This window comes from Capricornis sumatraensis, chromosome 10, assembly GCF_032405125.1.
Source record: "Capricornis sumatraensis isolate serow.1 chromosome 10, serow.2, whole genome shotgun sequence".
In the NCBI taxonomy this organism is placed as follows: Eukaryota; Metazoa; Chordata; class Mammalia; order Artiodactyla; family Bovidae; genus Capricornis; species Capricornis sumatraensis.
This window is the reverse complement of record NC_091078.1, coordinates 21591385-21615512: the sequence shown is the minus strand read 5'-3', so window position 1 is coordinate 21615512 and position 24128 is coordinate 21591385. Positions and strand designations below refer to the sequence as shown.

Sequence of the window (24128 nt, the reverse complement as noted above, 5' to 3'; positions counted from 1 at the left end):
TTTAAGATGTGTGACTAAAGTTAAAGCATATGGAAAGGTTATTTTAAACTTAAATGAATTATATATCAAATAAGTTTATTGTGAAGGTAATAATGTTAAGAACAACACAAGAATTATAGGCTGTGTACTTTTTTTAAGTTATCAGTAAAACTTTAATAATTTTAATTGTGCTTTATTTTTTTTTTCATTATGGAAGTATCTGCTGCCAAATAGTCACCTCTGCCCCTAATAATGAAAGCTAAAATCTACTGAGAACTCACTGTATGCCAGTCACTGCTATGAGCATTTTTACATGCATTATTATTCACTGAGTCTGACAACACTAAGATATAGGTCCAATTATTATTATTTTCAATTTATAGGTGAGAAAATTAGAAAATTAAGAGTTGAATAAAATAGCTTACTTAAGATTGCATGGGCAGCAACCACCACAGCTGGGATAGGAACCCAGGCATTTGGTCTCCTGAACCCTTATCTTTAAGCATTATATAGAATTGTCTTCCATTAAACAAGTACATATCTGACTTGGATATCCAATGATCTTTGACATATACTGGAATGTCTGAGAAATAGCTCAACATTTTGAAAACTAAGTTGCTGATCTTCCTCTCAAAACTGACTTCACCCATTTCTTCCCCATCATAGTCGATAAAAAGCCATGCAATTGCTCAAGCCAAAAAGTAAACAAACAACAACGAAAACTTTGTAATTATCTGTGGTAGGAACAGAGATGTACTGCCCATGTCTCCCTTCCAGGTAGGACTTGCTGCCTAGCTGTGGAGAGTAAGACCAACAAATGCTCCTGGCTGTCAGTTTCTTCAGGATCTGCCCCACCTGCAGAGAGGTTATCCCCACTCCCCATGTCTGCGGGTCAAACCCTTTCCAGGGCAGGGTGACCTGCCTCCAGCGACTGAAAGAGGCCCGACTATTTTTGCCCAACAAGATACACTTGAGGTTAAGACGCCCATCAGAGCTCCCTGCTCACTGGTTCAACTTTGGAGGTCCAGCTCACAGGTAGACTTCTTCCTCTACTCAGTCCTGCTCCCTTCCTCTTCCTTCATAGATGTTAATTCCTAACACCTTGTATCCCAGACTCTGTCTAGTGTGTGCTTCTAGAGGATCTAAACTGCAACACCAGCCATGACTCTTCCCTTTCTCTCACACCCTACAAATAATTTGAATTGTCAAATCCAGCTGGCTCTTCTTACAAAATTTAGCTCTAATAGTCACTAGCCACCCTAGTCCAGACTAAAATGTAAAGAGGTCATGAGAGCAGTGCTCAATTATACCCCAAGCAGAAAGAACAGTTCAATAATAAGTACTCGTGGAATGAATAAATTCTATATTTCATAAACTGATCTACGTCAAATAAAGTCATGTCAATATAATTAACAATCACAATTTAAATTCATTGACATCCTTGAAAGAGATGTAAAGGCATCAGAAGTCTACTGATAGAATGCGGCTGTTGTTTAGTCACTCGGTCATGTCGCCTCTTTTGCAACCCCGTGGACTGTACTCCTCCAGGCTCTTCTGTCCAAGGAATTTCCCAAGCAAGAATACTGGAATGGGTTGGCATTTCCTACTTCAGAGGATCTTCTCGACCCAGGGATTGAACCTATGTCTCCTGCATTGCAGGCAGATTCTTTACCACTGAGCCACCCAGGAAACCCACTGGTAGAATGCTGCTGCTGCTGCTAAGTCGCTTCAGTCGTGTCCAACTCTGTGTGACCCCAGAGACAGCAGCCCACTAGTCTCCTCGGTCCACAGGATTCTCTAGGCAAGAATATTGGAGTGGGTTGCCATTTCCTTCTTCTTACTGGTAGAATATCTACCTGCTAATCAACTCATTGGAAAACACAATGATTGAGACTGAGTAGGATTTCTATTTACTCATACTCTGAACTTCAACCCAAGCATCTTAAAACACACACATTTAATTATTTTCTTGCTGGTATATCAAATCACATTTTAATTTTCTCTCAACTTACCTCAAGCTCATCAAGAGCACTGCCCAGTGTTGCTGCCTGAGGCTCTGGTGGGGCTGACATGTTCTGGATGCCCTGCGAAGCATTTGAAATTACATTGAGGGCATTCTGAATTTCTCCACAAACGGTGTCCTTGCTAGCTTTAAGGGATGCAACATCAGAATGTTCCAAACAAGCTGAACAAATTGAATGCAGTATGGGGGAGTTCTCCTTCAGTGAGGCCCGGGCACCTGCAATTTCATCCCTCTGATTTGGAGATTTTAGGTCCTGAGGAGAGAAATGAAAAGAGAGGTTATGGAAGAAAGATTTATACAAAGAAGCTCCATTTTTCTGCCAATATAAACAAAAAGATAATAGATCCTAGGAAGTCATTACCATAAGTTAAACTTAAGGGCATAAATTATTTCTACACTCTTGAATCTGTTAAAAGTTTTATAAAGCTGAGCCAATTAGCAAATAATGGTCACAATTGTGCAGATGTGCAATTACTAACTTTTACGTGTGTCAATCATATAGTTATGTCAGAAAAGTACTCCGGCATTCCCATTATTAACTGAATTATAAGAGACCTTCAGTTCCAAGGATGCTGATTACCTATTGCACACACATGATGATTCCATTTAATGTTTTTGTTAAAACTAAACCAGTTAAGAATGCTAAATTAAACCTCCCACCATTCAGCTCTCTTTCATTCTTTTTCAGAAATACTTGCTAATAAATTAATCTTGGATATTTCTTTCTTCAACATTTATTCAACATATAGTTATTGAGCATTTAGTATACGCTAGCCCTTGTGCTCAGATGTCAAGTGCACAGAAGGGAACAACCCTATAGGGACCTTGTTCCCCTGAGGCTTATATTCTTGTTTGAGGGAAAGGGGACCGAAAGCAAATGATGAACTATGTAAACAAATACATAAGACAATCTCAGGTAATGACAAATTCTATCAAGAAAACACAAAAGTGAGTGTCAGCAACTGACGAGAAGAGAAGCTGGTTTAGCTTGGGTGGTCAGAGGAGAGAATTCCTGAGAGATGACATTAGCAATAAATATAAATAAAAAGCATTTCAAACAGTGGGAGGAGAGGAAAGAGAAAGTCTCATGTAAGTGATAGTGGATCAAAACCAGCTCAAACCTACAGGAAAAATCCCTGGCAAGTACTATCTTAGCCAAGAGATGAACGTTAACATCATCAATGATGTCACAAGGATATCGGGTGATTCTTGATATATTGTGACAAGATGAGTACTTCACCTGCCCGGAATTCTCTCCAAAGCCCATAGTCTCAATCTAATCATGAAAAAACAACAGCAAACAAAACCAGACTGGGGAAAATCCTACATGATATCTGAACAGTATTCCTTTATTAAGGTCACAGAAAACAAAGGGACTGACTGATGAACTATCACAGAGCAGAGGAAGCTGGAGAGACATGACAACTGAATGCAACATAGAGCCCTGGATCAGATCCTGGAGCAGAAAGAAGACATCAATGGAAAAATTAATGAATTCCAAAGAAAGTCCAGAGTTCAGTTAACAGTAATGTATCAATGTTTGCTCATTGTGGCAAATGTAAGACATTAACAGTGGAGGAAATCAGAAGAGTAGATCAGAAATTTCTGTATTATCTTTGCAACTTTCCCAGAAATCTAAAATTATTAATATAAATAAAAAGCATACTTTAAAGAAAACTAACTGAAGTGAACTGAACAATAATTTATGCATTCCACACATAATATCTCATGTAATACTTATAAAAACTCATGATACATATTATTCCTCTTTTTAAAAATGAGAAAACTGGCTTCCTGCAAGAGTGATGTCTCCAGGATCTTACGCATTAACTTTCCATGATTTGCTGCACAGTGATTTGTATTTATTGCCTCAAATGTAGCAATACCTTTAAAAAGTTTGGAAACTCAAAATTAGGGGTAGAAAAAATCATAAGTGATATATTTAATTTTTATCTGACATATCCCCAAATTTTATCTTTCAGAAAGTTAGGTATGGGATGGGTCCCTGGGCCAACTGACTGAGCTAAATGTAGCATTTCTTGCATTGTAACACAAGTCAGTCTGACTGCTAAGACATGATCTTAACAGCTTCTTGCAGGGAAAGGATTTCTCTCACTTGCTATTATACAAGGATGAGGACTTGTGTTATACAATGGCTTATAGTTTATAAAGTGTTTCTGGATAGTATCTCACTGATCATCACAACACCCCTTGAGGCAGCTAGGCTGGTGTTAGCAGCCCCATTTTAACTAAACAGGTATTTATTATCAGGAGATTAAAAAGCTGGCAGAAGAACTGAGAGGTAAACTTAAATCTTCTGATTGCAAACCCCATGACTAATTCACAAGACTCTGCTACCTTTGAATAATGCTGCCTGAGGCTAATAAATGGCTGCACTACTATACTTTCAGCTCCTTCCTTCCTGAAAATAAAGGCTGTCTGCTACTTCAGGTGGGCTTTGAGAGAGATTAACTTTGTTACAAGATGCGGGGAGGACAGTTAGAAGTAGCTGTCAACTCAGTGTTCATACTCATGAATTACCCAGAAAAGACACTGCATGACTTTCTTGACTTGCTGTGATTTCCCCTCTAGATTTCTGGTCTGAGTTCTAGTTTCAGCTCCATCATTAGTACTCCAAGCTGGGCAAGTCTACATTTTAGTGTGTGTGTTTCCATCTGTAAAAATGAGGATAACTGTACTCCTGCCAGCCCGGTAAGGGGATTCAGTAAGTAGCATAACAGAAATGGAATATGCTTGTAAAGTAGTAGAGAATTACAGAAAAAGTTCAAAAATATTTTATTCCTAAAACTTACCAAACTTGGGGCACTGTTTTAATTCTGTAATAGTCTTAGTGATTTTCATATTCCCAACAGTTTTGTACAACTGTGTGTGTGTGTGTGTGCTCAGTCATTCAGTCATGTCCAGTTATTTGCAACCCCAAGAACTGTAGTCTGCCCGGTTCCTCTGTCTAAGGAATTTTCTGCAAGAATACTGGAGTGGGTTGCATTTCCTACTCCAGGGAATCTTCCCAACCCAGGGATTGAACCCTTGCTTCTCCTACATTTGCAGGTGGATTCTTTATCTACATTTATCTCAATGTGACTTTGAGGAAAAATAATTTAATGTTTAAAAAGGATGTACACTCCTCCAAGGAATAATGACACTATGTATAAATATTCAGAAAGAACTGAGGAAAATTCTCTGCATATTACAGTATAGCTATAACTATATAACTTCCTCTGAAATGACCTACACATTATACTTCTCTATTTAGAATGACAAGGTCAATGTTTAGGTAGTTTCTGGAAGATGAAAGTCGGTGAACATGTATTATTACAAAGAAAGATAAAGTTAAAACATTATTCCTTTTACTCTGATAGTAGCTATATATATATATAACTGTTAATTGTGCTAACCTTTATGCTCTAGGAACTTTGAAGTTTTAAAAATTGTAATATATTTTAGTTTTTGAGCCTATACTTTGTTATCTCTGCCCAAAGCAATTTCAGAATTCCTGTTTTTTTTTTGAGACTTTCATTTGTTTATTGTTTTTCTGTGAAATTTATTTTTTTTATTTTACTTTATTTTACTTTACAATACTGTATTGGTTTTGCCATAGAATTCTTAATGAGCACTGATAGCCTAAATAGCAAGCCAACAAAGCTCGCGAGAAAGGTTCAGTGAATGTAACAAAAATATCATATTATGGCAGCAGGTGGGAAAAGAAGGCAGGTTACAGAGTTTAAGAAAGAAAAATTGAGAAGACAAGGTTATTTCTCCTAAAAGACATCCCAAAGGATAAATTTAATGTAGTAAATAAGCACACAAATAAAAGGACAGCTAATGAATGTCACACTTCTAAACAAAACTTGTAGTTCTTTTGTTTTAACGATCACATGAAAGGTTCATAAGTTGTCTATTTATGCTTAAATTTAAAACCAGGTCAAAATAGGAATTAAATGGTAGGGTCAATTAGGGATTTCTCTGGATGAAGAACTGTAAAGAACTGTAAAGAACTGCATCTTGAGGACTGGTACTTATTTAATATCTTTTTTAATGCTCCAGAAGAAAAAGCTTACATGAGATTTCCAAGTTAAGGAGACATTAAATGCTTCCAGCTGATGAAGAAATACACAGATGGGACTTAAAAAGAAGATCTTACAAGTCTGTGCAAGTGGGTAGAGAAGCAACATATGAGTTTTAACCCTGGCAAGAGAACAAAATATATTTAGGGATTTTAAAGATCATAAAGTATAAAAACGGAGGGCTCTAAGCTATCAGTTAATTAATTCAACTGTTCATTCAACAGTATTGTTGAGCCCCCCCCCCCCCCCCCGCCCCATACATATCAGGCAGTGTGCTAAATGTTAAGCAAGCAAGATAAAGAGCTTACAGATCAGAAGGGGAAAACAAAAAAATTACATGGGAGTTAAACTAGAGTTACTGATAGCATAGAGGAAATTTCTTCAGCTTGAGGGGAACTGAAGAAAATTTGTCAGAGGAGATGGCTCTTAAACAGTGAGTAAAAATTATTCCTGTGAACAGTGTGGAGAAAACAGGAGCATGCATGCTTCTGCAAGTAACACTACAGGTATAGGGACGCTGAGCAAGAATGGTGATGAATCTCTCTAGAAAGGCAAGCAGATGCCATGCTAAAGAACTGTGAGTGCAACAAGCTCAGATGTGGGTTCTTCAAAGATTGCTCTAGCAGTGACCATTTAGGGACCAGAGAGAATGAAATTTCAGTCGGGGAGACCGGGCAATAATCCAAGCAAGAGACAATAAGGGCCTAAATGCTGAACACTATTGCTAGCCTGCAGTAGGATGGGTCCAGAAATATTTATGAGGGAAAAATGGTAAGACTTTGTGATACTTAGATGGGGAAGAGGAATGGAGGGATCTAGAAGCATCTAGAAAATTATTTTAACCATTGTGTACCTCAGGATGCATTCACTAAGATGGAGAATATGGGATGAATAATGCATTTGAAAGAGTAAGGTGTTATCTGCCAAATGTGAGATGCCAGCATAATATCCAAATAAAAATATACTATACATGGATTGAGAACTGAACAAAAAATAGAGATCTGCGAATCAGTAGCTTACAGCTGGGAGCTAAAGTCATGTGTGTGTGTAAGTTACAGGGCCTTCACCAGGATAAATGTTACAAAAAGGAAAACCTGGGAGTAATCATAAGTTGTTTCTTGAAGATATAAAACTGAAAGTTTTCTGTGCTAGCCCCCAAAGCTAAATATGTATTGTAAATTAACAGAAAGGACACCAAAAGATATTGAAATCTCAAAAATAACAAAGAAGCAAGCAAAACCACATCCATATCTTAGAGTTTAGGGCCCCCAATACTGTGGATAATTATGGTCACTATATTCTAAAAAAAGAATTAAAAATTTTAAAAAAGAGCAACTTGGAAGACTGTATGACTTCTGTATGAGGGAGCTAAAAATATAGGGTCTGTTTGCTTCATTGGAGGTTAATTACTTTACAATATTGTATTGGTTTTGCATACATCAACATGAATCCGCCACAGGTATACACATGTTCCCCATCCTGAACCCCCCTCCCACCTCCCTCCCCGTACCATCCCTCTGGGTCATCTCAGTGCACCAGCCCCAAGCATCCAGTATCATGCATCAAACCTGGACTGGTGATTCATTTCGTATATGATATTATACGTGTTTCAATGCCATTCTCCCAAATCATCCCACCCTCGCCCTCTCCCACAGAGTCCAAAAGACTGTTATATACATCTGTGTCTCTTTTGCTGTCTTGCATACAGGGTTATCATTACCCATGATTTTTTAACAGTATGCTGCTGCTGCTGCAGCTAAGTCACTTCAGTCGGGTCCGACTCTGTGTGACCCCATAGACAGCAGTCCACCAGGCTCCCCCGTCCCTGAGATTCTCCAGGCAAGAACACTGGAGTGGGTTGCCATTTCCTTCTCCAATACGTGAAAGTGAAGTCGTTCAGTCATGTCCGACTCTTAGCGACCCCATGGACGGCAGCCCACCAGGTTCCTCCATCCATGGAATTTTCCAGGTAAGAGTGCTGGAATGGGGTATAACAGTACAGAAATTATAAATGAACTTTACAAGTTGTTGAGGACCTTCTTTACTAAATATAGAAACAACAGATCAAGGAAGAAGCATTTTAGATTCTAGTGAAATCAATTAAAAATACATCTATTCATATTGCTGTCTCCCTCACTTCATTACACTTCCCTTGAATGCAAATACATAGCTTAGTTAGTTTTTAATCCATTATCTAGCAGTACATGGCACATATAAGGATCTTAATCATTTTTGAAGAAACAAATAGAAAAATAAGAAATAAGAAAGAGGAAGTTATACTCAGAAAGGGTAAGAAACTTGGGATATGATTATTTCGGGAAAACAAATATATGGAAAGAGAGTCTAGACAAACTTGCACATGATAATTCTACAAAAAGCTAAAGAGTACAATTAAATGATATTTATCTTTACATCAAATTTTAGTGAAATCACTGATACAACTGCTTTGGAAAACTGATAGTGTCTAGTAAAGTTTAATATATATGTACGTTCCCACAAGCCAACTTTGTTCCACTCCTGGGAGAAGATACACATTTATGGAAATATTTTCATGTTCACTAAAAGTCATATAAAATTGTTCATAGAAATACTCTTCATATAGACCTAAATTAGGAGCAACCCAAAGTGATAAGAATGAACAAAACGCAGTTACATGCCACAATATAAAATATGGAATGAAAATACCAGATATAAAAGAGACATATTAATATTATTTGAGTCTGTCTATATAAAGTTCAAACTCAGCAAAGCTAATCTATAATTTTAGAAATCAGTATAGTGTTTATTCTTTCAGAGTGATTAGAGACTAGAAAGGGGCATAACGGATCATTTGAATTCTGACAATTTTCAGTGTCTTGCTCTGGGTACTTGTTACCTTGGAGGTGGTATGTTTAGCTTGAAAAATTAATTGACCTGTATGTATATAAGCTATATATTTCATGAATGCATATTATACTTCAATTTTAAAAATTTATATCAAAACTCATGCAAAACAAAAGTGTAACTAAACCCAAGCAGATATTCACTGGTATAAAAAGCTATATAGACCTCTTATGTTACATTTCCCATGCTATTATGGGAAGGATGAAAAAGTTGGATATGAAATACATTTGTAAATATCATCTACCCATTTAAGGACTTCCATTTAAAAAAGAAAAAAATCTAAATGGTTCAAAAATAAGAAGGGAAAGTTCCTATAACTTGGCCATCAGAAAGGGCAAAGCTAAAGGATTTTCACAGCAATTGATTCCATATACCCTTGAACAAACTCACATTTCAAAGAATCAGAAAACTTCCTTACTAAGCTACATCCCTGCCCAAGTGGAATAGCTCAGCAGATACCCTGCTCAACAAAACAGAACTACATGCAAATTATTTTTTCTTTTCCAGGTGTTTAAATGAAATTTCTGGAGCTGACACAACCACTCTGGTGGTAGAGGGATGGGAGCTCATAAAGAGCAGTTTTGTTTTCTTAAGACTAAGAGATATACAGCAGAAAAGTCAAATGGGTACTTTGCTATTTGGATTCCACTCTTGGTTGGCTTTTATCCCATCTTCTTTCTGCCAAGATGCTGGCTACTAACTGCTTCACTGGACTGGGCACCTTCATGTTCTATTAGAAATCAAAATGGTGCAAACATCTGCTAATTTAAATGTTTTTCCCCAACATAAATTAGGAAGTGGATACTCAGCGTTAACTGAGCTGAGGGATATAAAATGGTGAAATAAGAACAGACTGCAGAGATAAAAACAAGGTTCTGAGGAAAAAATAAAGCTTAAAAAAACAGAAGATTTCACAATCAAAATATTATTAAGCAGCAGAGAAAGACCTTCACTGATTTTCTATTCTTATTTCTCATTTTCTATTTCATGTTAATAGAATAAAATCAATGAAGAAGAAAATAAAAGAATTCTTCAAATTCAAATAGAAAACTGAGAAACTATATAATGATCGTATTGAAATATCCCCAAGGTATGTACTCTGAGCCTTAATGCATACCTTGAGTAGTTGAAATACACCAAAGTGAATATTAAAACTCCAAAGAAACCTCCTAGGAAAGCAATATTACTTAATTCTGATGCAGACTATTGTGTCAGTTAAGAAAATGTATATATAAAGTTCAGAAATACACTGCATTCATTTTCTATCATCTGAAAGAAATATAGTATGCATTAATCTATTATTTGTCTCAAATTTATATCTAAAAATAAATACTATCTGAAGTCATCTATCATATGATTATAGTAAAAGGGATAAGCAGAAAAGCATAATGAGCTATTTCAATAAGATCCACTTGCTGTGCTTCATGCTTCCCTTCCATTTGTGTGTATACTTTATCACTTAATCTAATAAAAATTCAAATATCCACAAGTCAGAAAACTTTTCCCATATAGATAATTAGTACCTTTGAGAGTTATCTTGAATTTTAATATCTAGTCAAGGATCAATAATTATCATTATCTTTATAATTCCTTATATAAGTTTCTGTAACTCACTTGAGAGAAATAAATCATGGCTTTCCAAATATTCTGGTGCACATCAGAAAATGAATAGAGTTACTTAGTATAAATGGGATCCAAGCCCGGGGACATTGATGCAAGTTCTTAGTTAATAATACTTTACATTCACAGAGTGGTTTATCCTGCTTAATATGTTTCCAGTTATTCTTTCACAAAGAATACCTTGAGAAGATATGAAAAGTACTATTATTTTTTAAATTAAGAAATGTGGTATTACTGATTGTTTCTAGTAAAGCCAACATTTATTAAATAGCTGTAACGCTTCCTACAGGGAAACACTATTTTCTCTCATTTAATGGCCCAGTTATGAGTAAGATCCAGGATGGCTCCTATATTAACGCTCTTTCTACCCAACACAATTTATTTTTTGTTATTGTCCATAGCTTCATTATCTCTCACAAAGTCTGTCTAAGGGCAGACTGTAGGTACTGTAGTGGCCCAAAAGAAAATACACATTTTAGGCATTACTTCCTAACAAATAATTGTCACACCTAAATACAACTCAAATAACAAACTTATTCCTTAACTCGGTTTTAGAATAAGGCTGATAAGAAAACCTCAGGCCAAAATTGTAACACTATAAATTAAACTGTGATTGATAAGGTTATTTATTTTGCCCAAAACATATTTGAAGAAAGAGTAAAAGTATCTTCTTGACCTTTTTAATCTATCTTTGATAAAGGAAAAACTCTAAACATAGCAACTTAGTAACGATAGCTTAATGGTTGCTTTTCCCAGAGGTTAAAAAAAAAAAAAAAACTGTTTGGCTTTTTAGTTTAATTCAGCAGGCCTGAAACACCTGCTACAAGGTATGACTGCAAAGCTAAATCTATAAACTCAGGTGCTTAGTTTAAGTGTGAAGCATGAATAGCCCAGATGTCAGTCAATGGAAGGTGGTGAAGCTCTCATACACTAGAGAGTATCTAGCCCATTTAAAAACCATTCAAATCCAATTGGCCAAACAAACAACAACAACAACAACAAAATATCTGACCTCTACTCTAAAATTCTAGCACAGATGCTTGTGTAAACCTTACGAATGCAGCCTCCATGGTTTATATTTACACCATACGTGTATCTGACCTTGGAAGAGATTGGAAAGACGGATAATACATATCCCTGGGCCTGAGGAGTTTACCAAACATGAGGTGAGGCAAATACTGAGCAACTCCAAGGCAGGAAGTCTGTCTCATAATGAAAACAGCATGAGTTTTGAGGTTACAATTCCAACACAAAAACATTCCAATAGCAGGAGATTTTGATTGTCATAACTAACCGTACTTCAGCTACAATGCGGGGATGATAATTCCTACCTTCCAAGGTATTCATGAGGTTACCTAATTTAATGTGAAATATTTTCCAGAATTTTTTTATATGACCTCTCTCTGTGGCAAACTCTATGGCAAACTATTGGCCGTATTCCCTCCTTAAATGTTTCTCTTCTGTCCTCTTAGATGACAATGAATACTAATTTTAGGTTGGCAGGAAGTGACCTCTCTACTGAGCTCCAGCAGAATAATTCAAGTTGGATCTCAAAATAAACATGTCCAAAACTGAACCCATTGCTTTTCTTATGCACACTCCCAAATATATTTCTCCTTCAACATTCTCAGACTGAAGCGCCCCAATAACCAACTTTCTAACAATAAACTTAAGGAGTATCCTTGACTCTTCCATTCCCTCATTCCAATCATTAGGTAAGATCTATCATTCTCCCTATCAGATAATTCTCCAGTAAGTACCCTTTGTTCTTATCCTCATTACTAGCAGTAGTCTAGAGAAAAAATGATGAGGGAGAAAATGGAAGAAGTGTGATACCGGAAGGAGAGAAAAAATCACAGAAATAGTAGAAACACCATTTTGGCTAATACAATATTTTGTTATGACACAATTAGAGGAATCTCTCTAAACTTCAAATATGATTCTCACACCCCAACTTGAAATTTTCTAATGGCTTTTAATTCAACCACAATAAATTTCATATTGTTTATAATAGACAGGTATGAACTGACTCCAGCATCTCTAACTTCACTTTATACCACTTCTCTCACAGGAACCCTTTTCTCTAGCCACATAGAATCACAGGAGGTTGTACAGGTGCCTTTGCATGAACTATGCCCCTGCCTCCCCTCATATCTCCTGCTGTGTGTCCATTTATCCTTCAAGATAATTTGGATTCTCACATTCTGTCATCTGCAGACACACTCACATGTGCCAACACTACTTACATCGCACTAATATGCTGCTGCTGCTGCTGCTAAGTGGCTTCAGTCGTGCCCGACTCTGTGTGACCCCACAGATGGCAGCCCACCAGGCTCCTCCATCCCTGGCATTCTCCAGGCAAGAACATTGGATGGGTTGCCATTTCCTTCTCCAATGCATGAAAGTGAAAAGTGAAAGTGAAGTCGCTCAGTCATGTCCGACTCCTAGCGACCCCATGGACTGCAGCCTACCAGGCTCATCCACCCATGGGATTTTCCATGCAAGAATACTGGAGTGGGCTGCCATTGCCTTCTCCAGCACTAATCTAGCAGTTATTAAACCATTCGGTTCAGTTCACTTCATTCGCTCAGTCGTGTCCGACCCCATGAATCGCAGCACACCAGGCCTCCCTGTCCATCACCATCTCCCAGAGTTCACTCAGACTCACGTCCATCGAGTCAGTGATGCCATCCAGCCATCTCGTCCTGTCATCCACTTCTCCACCTGCCCCCAATCCCTCCCAGCATCAGAGTCTTTTCCAATGAGTCAACTCTTTGCATGAGGTGGCCAAAGTACTGGAGTTTCAGCTTTAGCATCATTCCTTCCAAAAAAACACCCAGGGCTGATCTCCTTCAGTATGGACTGGTTGGATCTCCTTGCAGTCCAAGGGACTCTCAAGAGTCTTCTCCAACACCACAGTTCAAAAGCATCAATTCTTTGGCACTCAGCTTCCTTCACAGTCCAACTCTCACATCCATACGTGACCACTGGAAAAACCATAGCCTTGACTAGACAGACCTTTGTCAGCAAAGTAATGTCTCTGCTTTTGAATATGCTATCTAGGTTGGTCATAACTTTCCTTCCAAGGAGTAAGCGTCTTTTAATTTCATGGCTGCAATCACCATCTGCAGTGATTTTGGAGCTCAAAAAAATAAAGTCTGACATTGTTTCCACTCTTTCCCCATCTATTTCCCATGAAGTGATGGGACCAGATGCCATGATCTTAGTTTTCTGAATGTTGAGCTTTAAGCCAACTTTTTCACTCTCCTCTTTCACTTTCATCAAGAGGCTTTTTAGCTCCTCTTCACTTTCTGCCATAAGGGTGGTGTCATCTGCATATCTGAGGTGATTGATATTTCTCCCAGCAATCTTGATTTCAGCTTGTGTTTCTTCCAGCCCAGAGTTTCTCACAATGTCTCTGCATAGAAGTTAAATAAGCAGGGTGACAATATACAGCCTTGACATACTCCGTTTCCTATTTGGAACCAGTCTGTTGTTCCATGTCCAGTTCTAACTGTTGCTTCCTGACCTGCATACAGGTTTCTCAAGAGGCAGGTCAGGTGGTCTGGTACTCCCATCTCTTTCAGAATTTTCCACAGGTTATTGTGATCCACACAGTCAAAGGCTTTGGCCTAATCAATAAAGCAGAAATAGATGTTTTTCTGGAACACGCTTGCCTTTTCCGTGATCCAGTGGATGTTGGCAATTTGATCTCTGGTTCCTCTGCCTTTTCTAAAACCACCTTGAACATCTGCAAGTTCACAGTTCACGTATTGCTGAAGCCTGGCTTGGAGAATTTTGTGTATTACTTTACTAGCATGTGAGATGAGCGCAATTTTGCAGTAGTTTGAGCATTCTTTGGCATTGCCTTTCTCTGGGATTGGAATGAAAACTGACCTTTTCCAGTCCTGTGGCCACTGCTGAGTTTTCCAAATTTGCTGGCATATTGAAGGCAGCACTTTGACAGCATCATCTTTCAGGATTTGGAATAACTCAACTGGAATTCCATCACCTCCACTAGCTTTGTTTGTAGTGATGCTTTCTAAGGCCCACTTGACTTCACATTCCAGGATGTCTGGCTCTAGGTGAGTGATCATACCATCGTGATTATCTTGGTCATGAAGATCTTTTTGTATGGTACTTCCGTGTATTCTTGCCACCTCTTCTTAATATCTTCTGCTTCTGTTAGGTCCATACCATTTCTGTCTGTTATTGAGCCCATCTTTGCATGAAATGTTCCCTTGGTATCTCTAATTTTCTTGAAGAGATTTCTAGTCTTTCCCATTCTGTTGTTTTCCTCTATTTCTTTGCATGCTTGCTGAGGAAGGCTTTCTTATCTCTTCTTGCTTCTTTGGAACTCTGCATTCAGATGCTTATATCTTTCCTTTTCTCCTTTGCTTTTTGCTTCTCTTCTTTTCACAGCTATATAAGGCCTCCCGAGACAGCCACTTTGCTTTTTTGCATCTCTTCCACAGGGATGGTCTTGATCCCAGTCTCCTGTGCAATGTCACGAACATCAGTCCATAGTTCATCAGGCACTCTATCTATCAGATCTAGGCCCTTAAATCTACTTCTCACTTCCACTGTATAATCATAAGGGATTTGATTTAGGTCATACCTGAATGGTCTAGTGGTTTTCCCTACTTTTTTCAATTTCAGTCTGAATTTGGTAATAAGGAGTTCATGATCTGAGCCACAGTCAGCTCCCGGTCTTGTTTTTGCTGACTGTATAGTGCTTCTCCATCTTTGGCTGCGAAGAATATAATCAATCTGATTTTGGTGTTGACCATCTGGTGATGTCCATGTGTAGAGTCTTCTCTTGTGTTGTTGGAAGAGGGTGTTTGCTATGACCAGTGCGTTCTCTTGGCAAAACTCTATTAGCATTTGTCCTGCTTCATTCCGTATTCCAAGGCCAAATTTGCCTGTTACTCCAGGTGTTTCTTGACTTCCTACCTTCGCATTCCAGTCCCCTATAATGAAAAGGACATCTTTTTTGGGTGTTAGTTCTAAAAGGTCTTGTAGGTCTCCATAGAACCGTTCAACTTCAGCTTCTTCAGCATTACTGGTATTAAACCATTACCATTGGCTATGTTTATTCATTGACATATCTATGTTTCTCACTGAATTATGAGTTCCTAATGGGGCCAAAATATTGTCCTAATTCTTTCATTCCCTGGGCTTTGTATACAGAATGACCAATTAATTAATAATATCTATCACCACTTTAAAGACATCAGAAAACTTTGAGGGTTACTGTCTTAAAATAATTAACTCCTCCATGAGATAAAATTTCTAATTCTGAAGAGGAAATCACAACTGTAAAGAGCTAAGTTACACTCATTCTAGAGTGGAAATATTCTTCTTTAATTATGTTCCCAATTAGGCTAGCTAGATTTCCCTATGAACTATTCTTCCACGTGTTCTGGCCTAGCTGCTGATGACAGTTTTTAGCACTTACTTGCAAGGGTGTCATTCAGTGCTTATTGCTGTGTATCTCAGGTTGTTCTGAAAATACCTAATTTCTAATTACATTCTCTAGCAAGAAGCAAGACCTTAAGCAGAATGCATGCAGGATGTCCCATATTTAACATGTTTTTAGAAAGTTAAGTTAGTCTCTCTACAGTAATCAATAATCAGATCTATTTGATTGAGGAAAACAGAAATAACTTAGGTTAATAATCTTGTTAAGTTTTAAGTATTCTTAGGTGTTGATGTCAACAAAGTATACAGTAGAACTGAACTAAGAGCTACAAGGAAATAAATACAAAGTAAAAATAAGCACCCACTCTGAAGTCCTCCACTCTCTGGAAATTGTTAAATAATATATGTTAAATGGTGAAGAAAATTAGTGGGACAGATCAGAGTTATTACAGGAAATGTAAAGAAAAGCAGGGCTCAGCATTAAAGAATCCACCCGCCAATGCAGGAGACTCGGGTTTGGTCCCAGGGTTTGGAAGATCCCCTGGAGAACAAAATGGCAACCCACTCCAGTATTCTTGCCTGGGAAATCCCATGGACAGAGGAGCCTGGCGGGCTACAGTTCATGTGGTTTCAAAGAGTCAGACACGACTGGTTAAGAACTTCTTCACAGAGAGGCAGGTGAGCATTTCAAATTTATCAGGTAAAAGAGAGTAAAAAAAGCTGACTTAATGTCAGTTGGTTCTTGAGACTTCCCTTGTGGTCCAGTGGTTAAGATGCCATACTCCCAGGGCAGGAGGCATGGATTTGATCCATGGTTAGGGAACTAAGACCCCAAATGCCATGGGCCGTGGCCAAAAAATTAAAACTAATAATAATTAAAAATAAACGTCAGTTGGTTCTCTAGTATGCTCCTCAAACATAGCATATCAAAACCTGAGCTCCTGATAATACCCCTCAACCCTCTACTCCCCGTATTCACCAGTTCAGGAAATGGCAATTCTTTCAGTTGTCCAGGCCAAAACCTTTTCAGCCTTTACCACTGTTTCTTTCAAACCTCATATCTGTCTCGTCAGCAAAATCTATCACTTTTACTTTCATTTATTGAGAATTTAGCATCTTATCACCCCTAGCTTGTCATCAGCTCACTGCTTTGCTCAAACTATCCTACACATCTCTCTGACCTCATCCTTACTACTCTCCTTGCTCACTATGATCCAACAACATGGACCTCCTTGCTGGTTCTCTAAAACTCCATGCACATCACACCTCTACCTTAAGTTATCCCATTGCTGGCACACTCTTCTGGATCTGTGACTGGCTCCTTCTCCTACTTTTGAGTCTTTTGAGTCTTTACTCAAAAATCAACTTTTAAGCAAGACCTCCACCCTCTATCAAAAAATTCAACAATTTCACTCTCAATATGTCATACTCCTTCTCTGCTTTATTTTCTTCATATTACTAGTTATCACTAATACACTTTATATTATTACTATTTATCACGTTTGCTTTCTGTCTTATTCAATAGAATGTAAGCTTCATGGGAGATTATGAAAGGTATTTGCCAAATGCTCATTAATGAATGAATGAACATCAACTCAAATTAAAATTTTGCAATTACTATGAAATATCTCACACATACAAAAATTATCCTATCACATATGAGAATAAAATACCAGAAAACTGTGTAGTTATAACTAGGAAGACAGATACAGGACACAAAAATAGATAGCACAAAACTTCCTGCTTCCTTTTCCCTCTTATTCCAGAGACAGAATTCAAAACAAGTTTACCTATATTTATATAATATGTATTATGATTTGCTTCTGAGTTTTACTTATGTCATATTTCATATTTTCTGGAATGCATACAGAAAGCTTCTGAACTTAAAACATAATGGCTATGGCTGTAGTTGAAAGGTCAATTGTATATGCCTGTCTATTAGAAGGTAAGTTATATTTAAAATCCAGATCCCTAGCTAACAAAGATTTTGCCTTACTTAAGAACTAGATAGTGTGAATGTATCTTCTATATGCTGAGTATCCACTGTTTAGTTTTTGCCAATTTAAATATTCACATCTCTAGGAATGGCTGCAATCCACCCTGGTATATAAAATAAATTAGCATTCTTGCACTCTGGAGAAAAGTATGTGTTTAGCACCAAATGGAATCAGCAGATGACTAAATACTCTTTTTGCCTTGTTTCCATAATAAATACAACAGATGCAAAATGCTGGAATGTGGACAACTCCTAGAAGGATGGTGTTTTCCTCTAATGTAGAAATAAGCCATTCAAAAATGCATTTGATATAGCACACAAGAATCAGCAAGAACCACCTGGTTTATGTATTGCCATCAAGGTGATGTTATGACTAACTATACCACAAATACCTCTGCAGCCCAAATGAAGCATAAGACGGTCTTTGATATTAAGCATCACTAATTATCTTTTAAAGTTATAGCAATGGCAATTCTAGCCCAGGATAAAGGATTGCCACATAAATGATTTAGAAAAACTATAGTTCACACTAAATACTGAGCATTACCCAAACTCAGGAGACAGTTAAAGACATGAGATATGATCTCTAAAATACGAGGTAATAGAGAAGGACCCTTTCAATATTAAGTATAAAAAAAGGACCTTACTAGGAAGACCCAGTTTCATCATATCACCTCTTTTAAAAGAATACTGCACAAGGAACATGACGGTACATCACCCTTGGTTCCATAAGGTTCTCTAGCTCTTACTACCCAAATGTAAATTGAATTTTCATTCCCATGTTTATTCACTATTGGGTATGTAAGGAATGAATACTCAGAGACATTCAGTTTCAGTCAAAAAAAGACAAAGATATTCTTTAACCTGATAAAGGGGAAAACTGACAGTAAGTGAGATCATGCGTGTGCTTAGTCACTCAGTTGTGTCCCATTCTTTATGACCCCATGGGCTGTAGCCTACCAGGCTCCTCTGTCCATGGGCATTCTCCAGGCAAGAATACTGGAGTGGGTTGCCATGCCCTCCTCCAGGGGATCTTCCCAACCAGGGATCAAACCCGGGTCTCCCACAGTGGAGGCAGATTCTTTACCATCTGAGCCACGAGAGAAGCCCAAGGAAGATCATACTTAATCTAAATGCTTAAAAGACTAAATGCTTTCTGCCTGTGATCAGAAATAAGACAAGAATATCCTCTTTCACTTCTATTCACTATCTAGTAAAATAATTTAAGAAGGGAAAGTAAGCAAAATGCATCTAAATTGGAAAAGAAGTAAAACTATCCATTTGAGTATAATATGATCTGGTATACAGAAAATCCCAAGAATTTTTTTTTTAATTAGAGTTAATATATGAGATGAGCAGTGTTGCAGGATACAAGGTTAATGTACAAAAATGAATCATATATCTATATATTTAACAATGAACAATCTAAAAATAAAATAAAGGAAACAATACTATATATAATAGATCAAAAACATATTTAGTAATGAATCTAACGAAGTAAGTGCAAGACTTCTACACTGAGAGCTATGAAAAACATACAAGAACATTAAGAGATTTAAATAAACAGCAAAACGTTTCATGTCATGGAATGAAAGACAATAGTATTATGTTGGCAATAATAAAACTAAAACTAAACTATAAATTCAGTACAATTCCTATCAAACTGCCAGTTGTATTCATTGTAGACATTGACAAGATGAATCTAAAATTATGAAAATGCAAGGAACCCAAAATAGCCAAGATAAACTTTAAAAAGAACAAAACTGGAGGACTCATACTTTCTAATCTCAAAACTTACAAAAAAACTATAAGAAAGTGTGATACTGGCATAAGTATAGATATATAGATTAATGAAATAGAATTGAGGTTTAAAAATAAACCCTTAAGTTTATAGCCAATTAATTTTCAACAAAGTTTTGTAAACAAACCACTGGAGAAAGAAAAATCTTTTCAATAAATAGTTCTGGGACAACTGTATCAGTTCAGTTCAGTTCAGTCACTCAGTCGTGTCCAATTCTTTGAAACCCCATGAACTGCAGCACGCCAGGCCTCCCTGTCCATCACCATCTCCCAGAGTTTACTCAAACTCATGTCCATTGAGTCAGTGATGCCATCCAGCCATCTTATCCTCTGTCATCCCCTTCTCCTCCTGCCCTCAATCTTTCCCAGCATCAGGGTCTTTTCAAATGAGTCAGCTCTCCACACCAGGTGGCCAAAGTATTGGAGTTTCAGCTTCAATATCAGACCCTCCAATGAACACCCTGGACTGATTTCCTTTTGGATGGACTGGTTGGATCTCCTTGCAGTCCAAAGGACTCTCAAGAGTCTTCTCCAACACCACAGTTCAAAAGCATCAATTCTTCGGCACTCAGCTTTCTTTCTAGTCCAATTCTCATGCCCATACATGACTACTGAAAAAAACCATAGCCTTGACTAGGAGGACCTTTGTTGACAAAGTAATGTCTCTGCTTTTTAATATGCTGTCTGCTGCGGCTGCTGCTGCTAAGTCGCTTCAGTCGTGTCCGACTCTGTGCGACCCCAAAGACTGCAGCCTACCAGATCCTCTGTCCATGGGATTTTCCAGGCAAGAGTACTGGAGTGGGTTGCCATTGCCATAACTTTACTTCCAAGGTGTAAGCATCTTCTAATTTCATGGCTGCAGTCACCATCTGCAGTGATTTTGGAGCTCAAAAAAACAAAGTCAGACACTGTTTCCCCTGTTTCCCCATCTATTTGCCATGAAGTTATGGGTCCAGATGCCATGATCTTAGTTTTCTGAATGTTGAGCATTAAGCCAACTTTTTCACTCTCCTCTTTCACTTTCATCAAGAGGCTTTTTAGTTCCTCTTCACTTTCTGCCATAAGGGTGATGTCATCTGCATATCTGAGGTGACTGATATTTCTCCCGGCAATCTTGATTCCAGCTTGTGCTTCTTCCAGCCCAGAGTTTCTCACAATGTCTCTGCATAGAAGTTAAATAAGCAGGGTGACAATATACAGCCTTGATGTACTCCTTTTCCTATTTGGAACCAGTCTGTTGTTCCATGTCCAGTTCTAACTGCTGCTTCCTGACCTGCATACAGGTTTCTCAAGAGGCAGATCAGGTGGTCTGGTATTCCCATCTCTTTCAGAATTTTCCACAGGTTATTGTGATCCACACAGTTAAAGGCTTGGGCATAGTCAATAAAGCAGAAATAGATGTTTTTCTGGAACTCGCTTGCTTTTTCCATGATCCAGTGGATGTTGGCAATTTGATCTCTGGTTCCTCTGCCTTTTCTAAAACCAGCTTGAACATCTGGAAGTTCACGGTTCACAGACAACTGTATATTTACATGCAAAAGAAGGAAGGTGAACTCCTACCTCATACCATACACAAAATTAAATCAACACGGATCATGCACCTTTTAACAGCTAGAGCTATAAACTCCATTCATGAGAAGTGTTTGCACACTGGCTTGTTTCTGGGCAGAGTTGAGGGGGCAGGTTTTCCACACCACCACAGTGTGCATCAAAGCATAAACTGCGTGAATACTCCAAGCCTGCTTGAGAGCTTGGTTGTGACGTACAGACATGGCTCAGACATGAAGCAGCATCTGAGAATCACAGGGACAGCCATTTCTAATGCTTACACAGGCAACTCATCAGAAAAAGTCCCATTTCTACCTACAGCCAAATTGCCACAGCTTGTATCCCAACACACCAATTGCTTTGAGGCACAGCTCCCACTATGGCAAGAGCGGCAGAGGCAAAGGGAAGAGCCCTGTTATAAGAGATAAAGATGACTTAGACCCAAATCAGTATCTGAGTAGAGTAAGGGCAGGCATTACTGGTCCTTATATAAGCAGCACATCAGAAGCAGTACAGGTCTCTGACCCTGGCATGTCTACCACAGCCTGCATCCAAACTGAGTGTCTATACCAGCTCCTCTTGCTCCAGCATTGCTCGTTTCTGGGATGAGGAGCACAAACATAAAGGGATGGAGCCAGCTTGGACCCAGCCCTCAGGGCTTCAGCTCCAACAATTTGAAACCAGTTCTTGCCCCTAGTAGGGCAGTGTTAAGCACCAGAGGGGAAGAACCAACTCATACCTGGGTCCAGCCTTAGCTTCTTCATCTCTTGCCCCAATGCCACCAAGATAACAACTGCCAGCACACCCTGAGTAAATATGCAATTTGTATTCACATCAAATTCATCTCTTTCTCTCCCACCAAAGCCACTGGGCACACACATACTATATAGAGGCATTCCCACATAGAGATATTCATTCTATTATTAGCATGCAATATATATTAAATAATTGTTTCACTTAATTTCATAGAGAGGAAGTTAAGCAAAATGAGAAGACTGAGAAATTGGTCTCATTGAAAGAGAAGAGAAAAGCCTGGAAAAATAAACTAATGAAACAAACAATTTACCAGGTAAACAATTTAAAGCACTAGTAATAAGAATGTTAATGGAATTCGGGAAAAGAATAGAACACAGTGAGAATATTGACAAGAAACTAGAGAATATGAAAAAGAACTAGTCTGAAATGAAGAATATGATAACAACAATGAAATACACCCTAGAAGGAATTAACAGAAAACTGGTGATACAGAGGAATGCATAAGTGATCAGGAAGACAGAATAATGAAAACTACCTAATCAGAACAGCAAAATGAGAGCAGTTTAAGGGACTTTTGAGACAACATTAAGTGTACCAACATTTATATTACAGGGGTCCAAGGAGGAGAGAGAGAAAAATGGTTGAAATTGTACTTGATGAAATTATGACTGAAAACATCTTAAGCCTGAAGAAGGAAACAGATATCCAGGTATAAGAAACACAGAGGATATCAAACAAGGTGAACTCAAACAGACCAAAACCAAGACATATCATAATTTAAGCAGCGACAGTTAAAGAGGGAATTCTAAACTTAGCAAGAGAAAATCAGTCCTACACAATGGAACCTCCATAAGGCTATCAGGTGATTTCTATGCAGAAACTCTGCAAGTGAGAAGGAAATGGATAGAAGGAAATCTATCCAAAATGCTGAAAGGGAAAAACCTACAACCTATGATACTCTACCCAGCAAGATTATCATATACAATAAAAGGAAAAATACAGAACTTCTCAGACAAACAAAAACTAAGTGTTTATCAGTACTAAACCTGTTAAAGGGTTTAGTATTTTCCTCTAAGTGGAAAATAAAGAAGTAAGAATCTTTAATATCTAAATAGAAAATAAAAGTAGAATCCATAGGAAAAGAAAAATCCCATTAGTATAGGCAAATAGACAATAAAGACTGATGACCAACCACCTAAATAAAGTAGTATAAAAATCAAAAAACAGAAATGAAAAATCAACTATCTCTACAATAATTAACAAGATAACTTGAAGATGTAAAAATAAAATGTGGGAAAGGAGAGTAATGAATGTAGATAGTTTTGGATGCATTTGAATTTAAAGGACTAACTATTTAAAGTAAGTAGATATAATTACAGGTCTACATATATGTACCCCGCGATAACCACAAATCAAAAGCCTACTGTAAATATATGTATATTTACACACACACATACTGTATAACATACACACATATATATACAAAAACTAGAGAGGAAAGAGCATAAGCATATTGCTAAAGAAAACCTTCAAAGCACAAAGAAACAAAAAGAAGAAAAGAACACAGAAGAATTACAAAACAACCAGAAAGTAAGTAGTAAAATAGCAGTAAGTACAGCTAATCAAAAATTACTTAAAATATCAATAGAATATATGTTCCAGTCAAAAGACATAGGGTGGCTTATCATATAATCAATAAGACCCTTCAATATAGTACCTACAAGAACTCCCTTCCAGGAGAAAAGACACACATAGGCTGAAAATAAGGGGATGGTAAAGGATATCTCATGCAAATGCAAACAAGTAAGCAAGAGTAACAATACTCATATCAGACAATATACACTTTAATACAAACTCTGTAACAAAAGACAAAGAAGGACATTATACATAATGATAAAGGGGAAAACACAAGAAGATAATAACAATAACACTTTAACATAAGCACACCATACAAGAACATCCAAATATATAAAGCAAATATAAATAGACATAAAGGGGGAAGATGATGGGAATAAAA

General features: G+C 37.6%; 1 protein-coding gene across 1 annotated transcript in view; it reads right to left on the bottom strand.

Moving 5' to 3' along the window:
* Nucleotides 1-24128, bottom strand: part of CTNNA3 (catenin alpha 3) — a 1791870-nt gene that overhangs the window by 1398493 nt on the left and 369249 nt on the right. The window contains exon 5 of the mRNA XM_068981838.1: nucleotides 1992-2255. Within this exon, the coding sequence (XP_068837939.1) occupies nucleotides 1992-2255 (264 nt within the window). The remainder of the gene's footprint in view (nucleotides 1-1991; nucleotides 2256-24128) is intronic.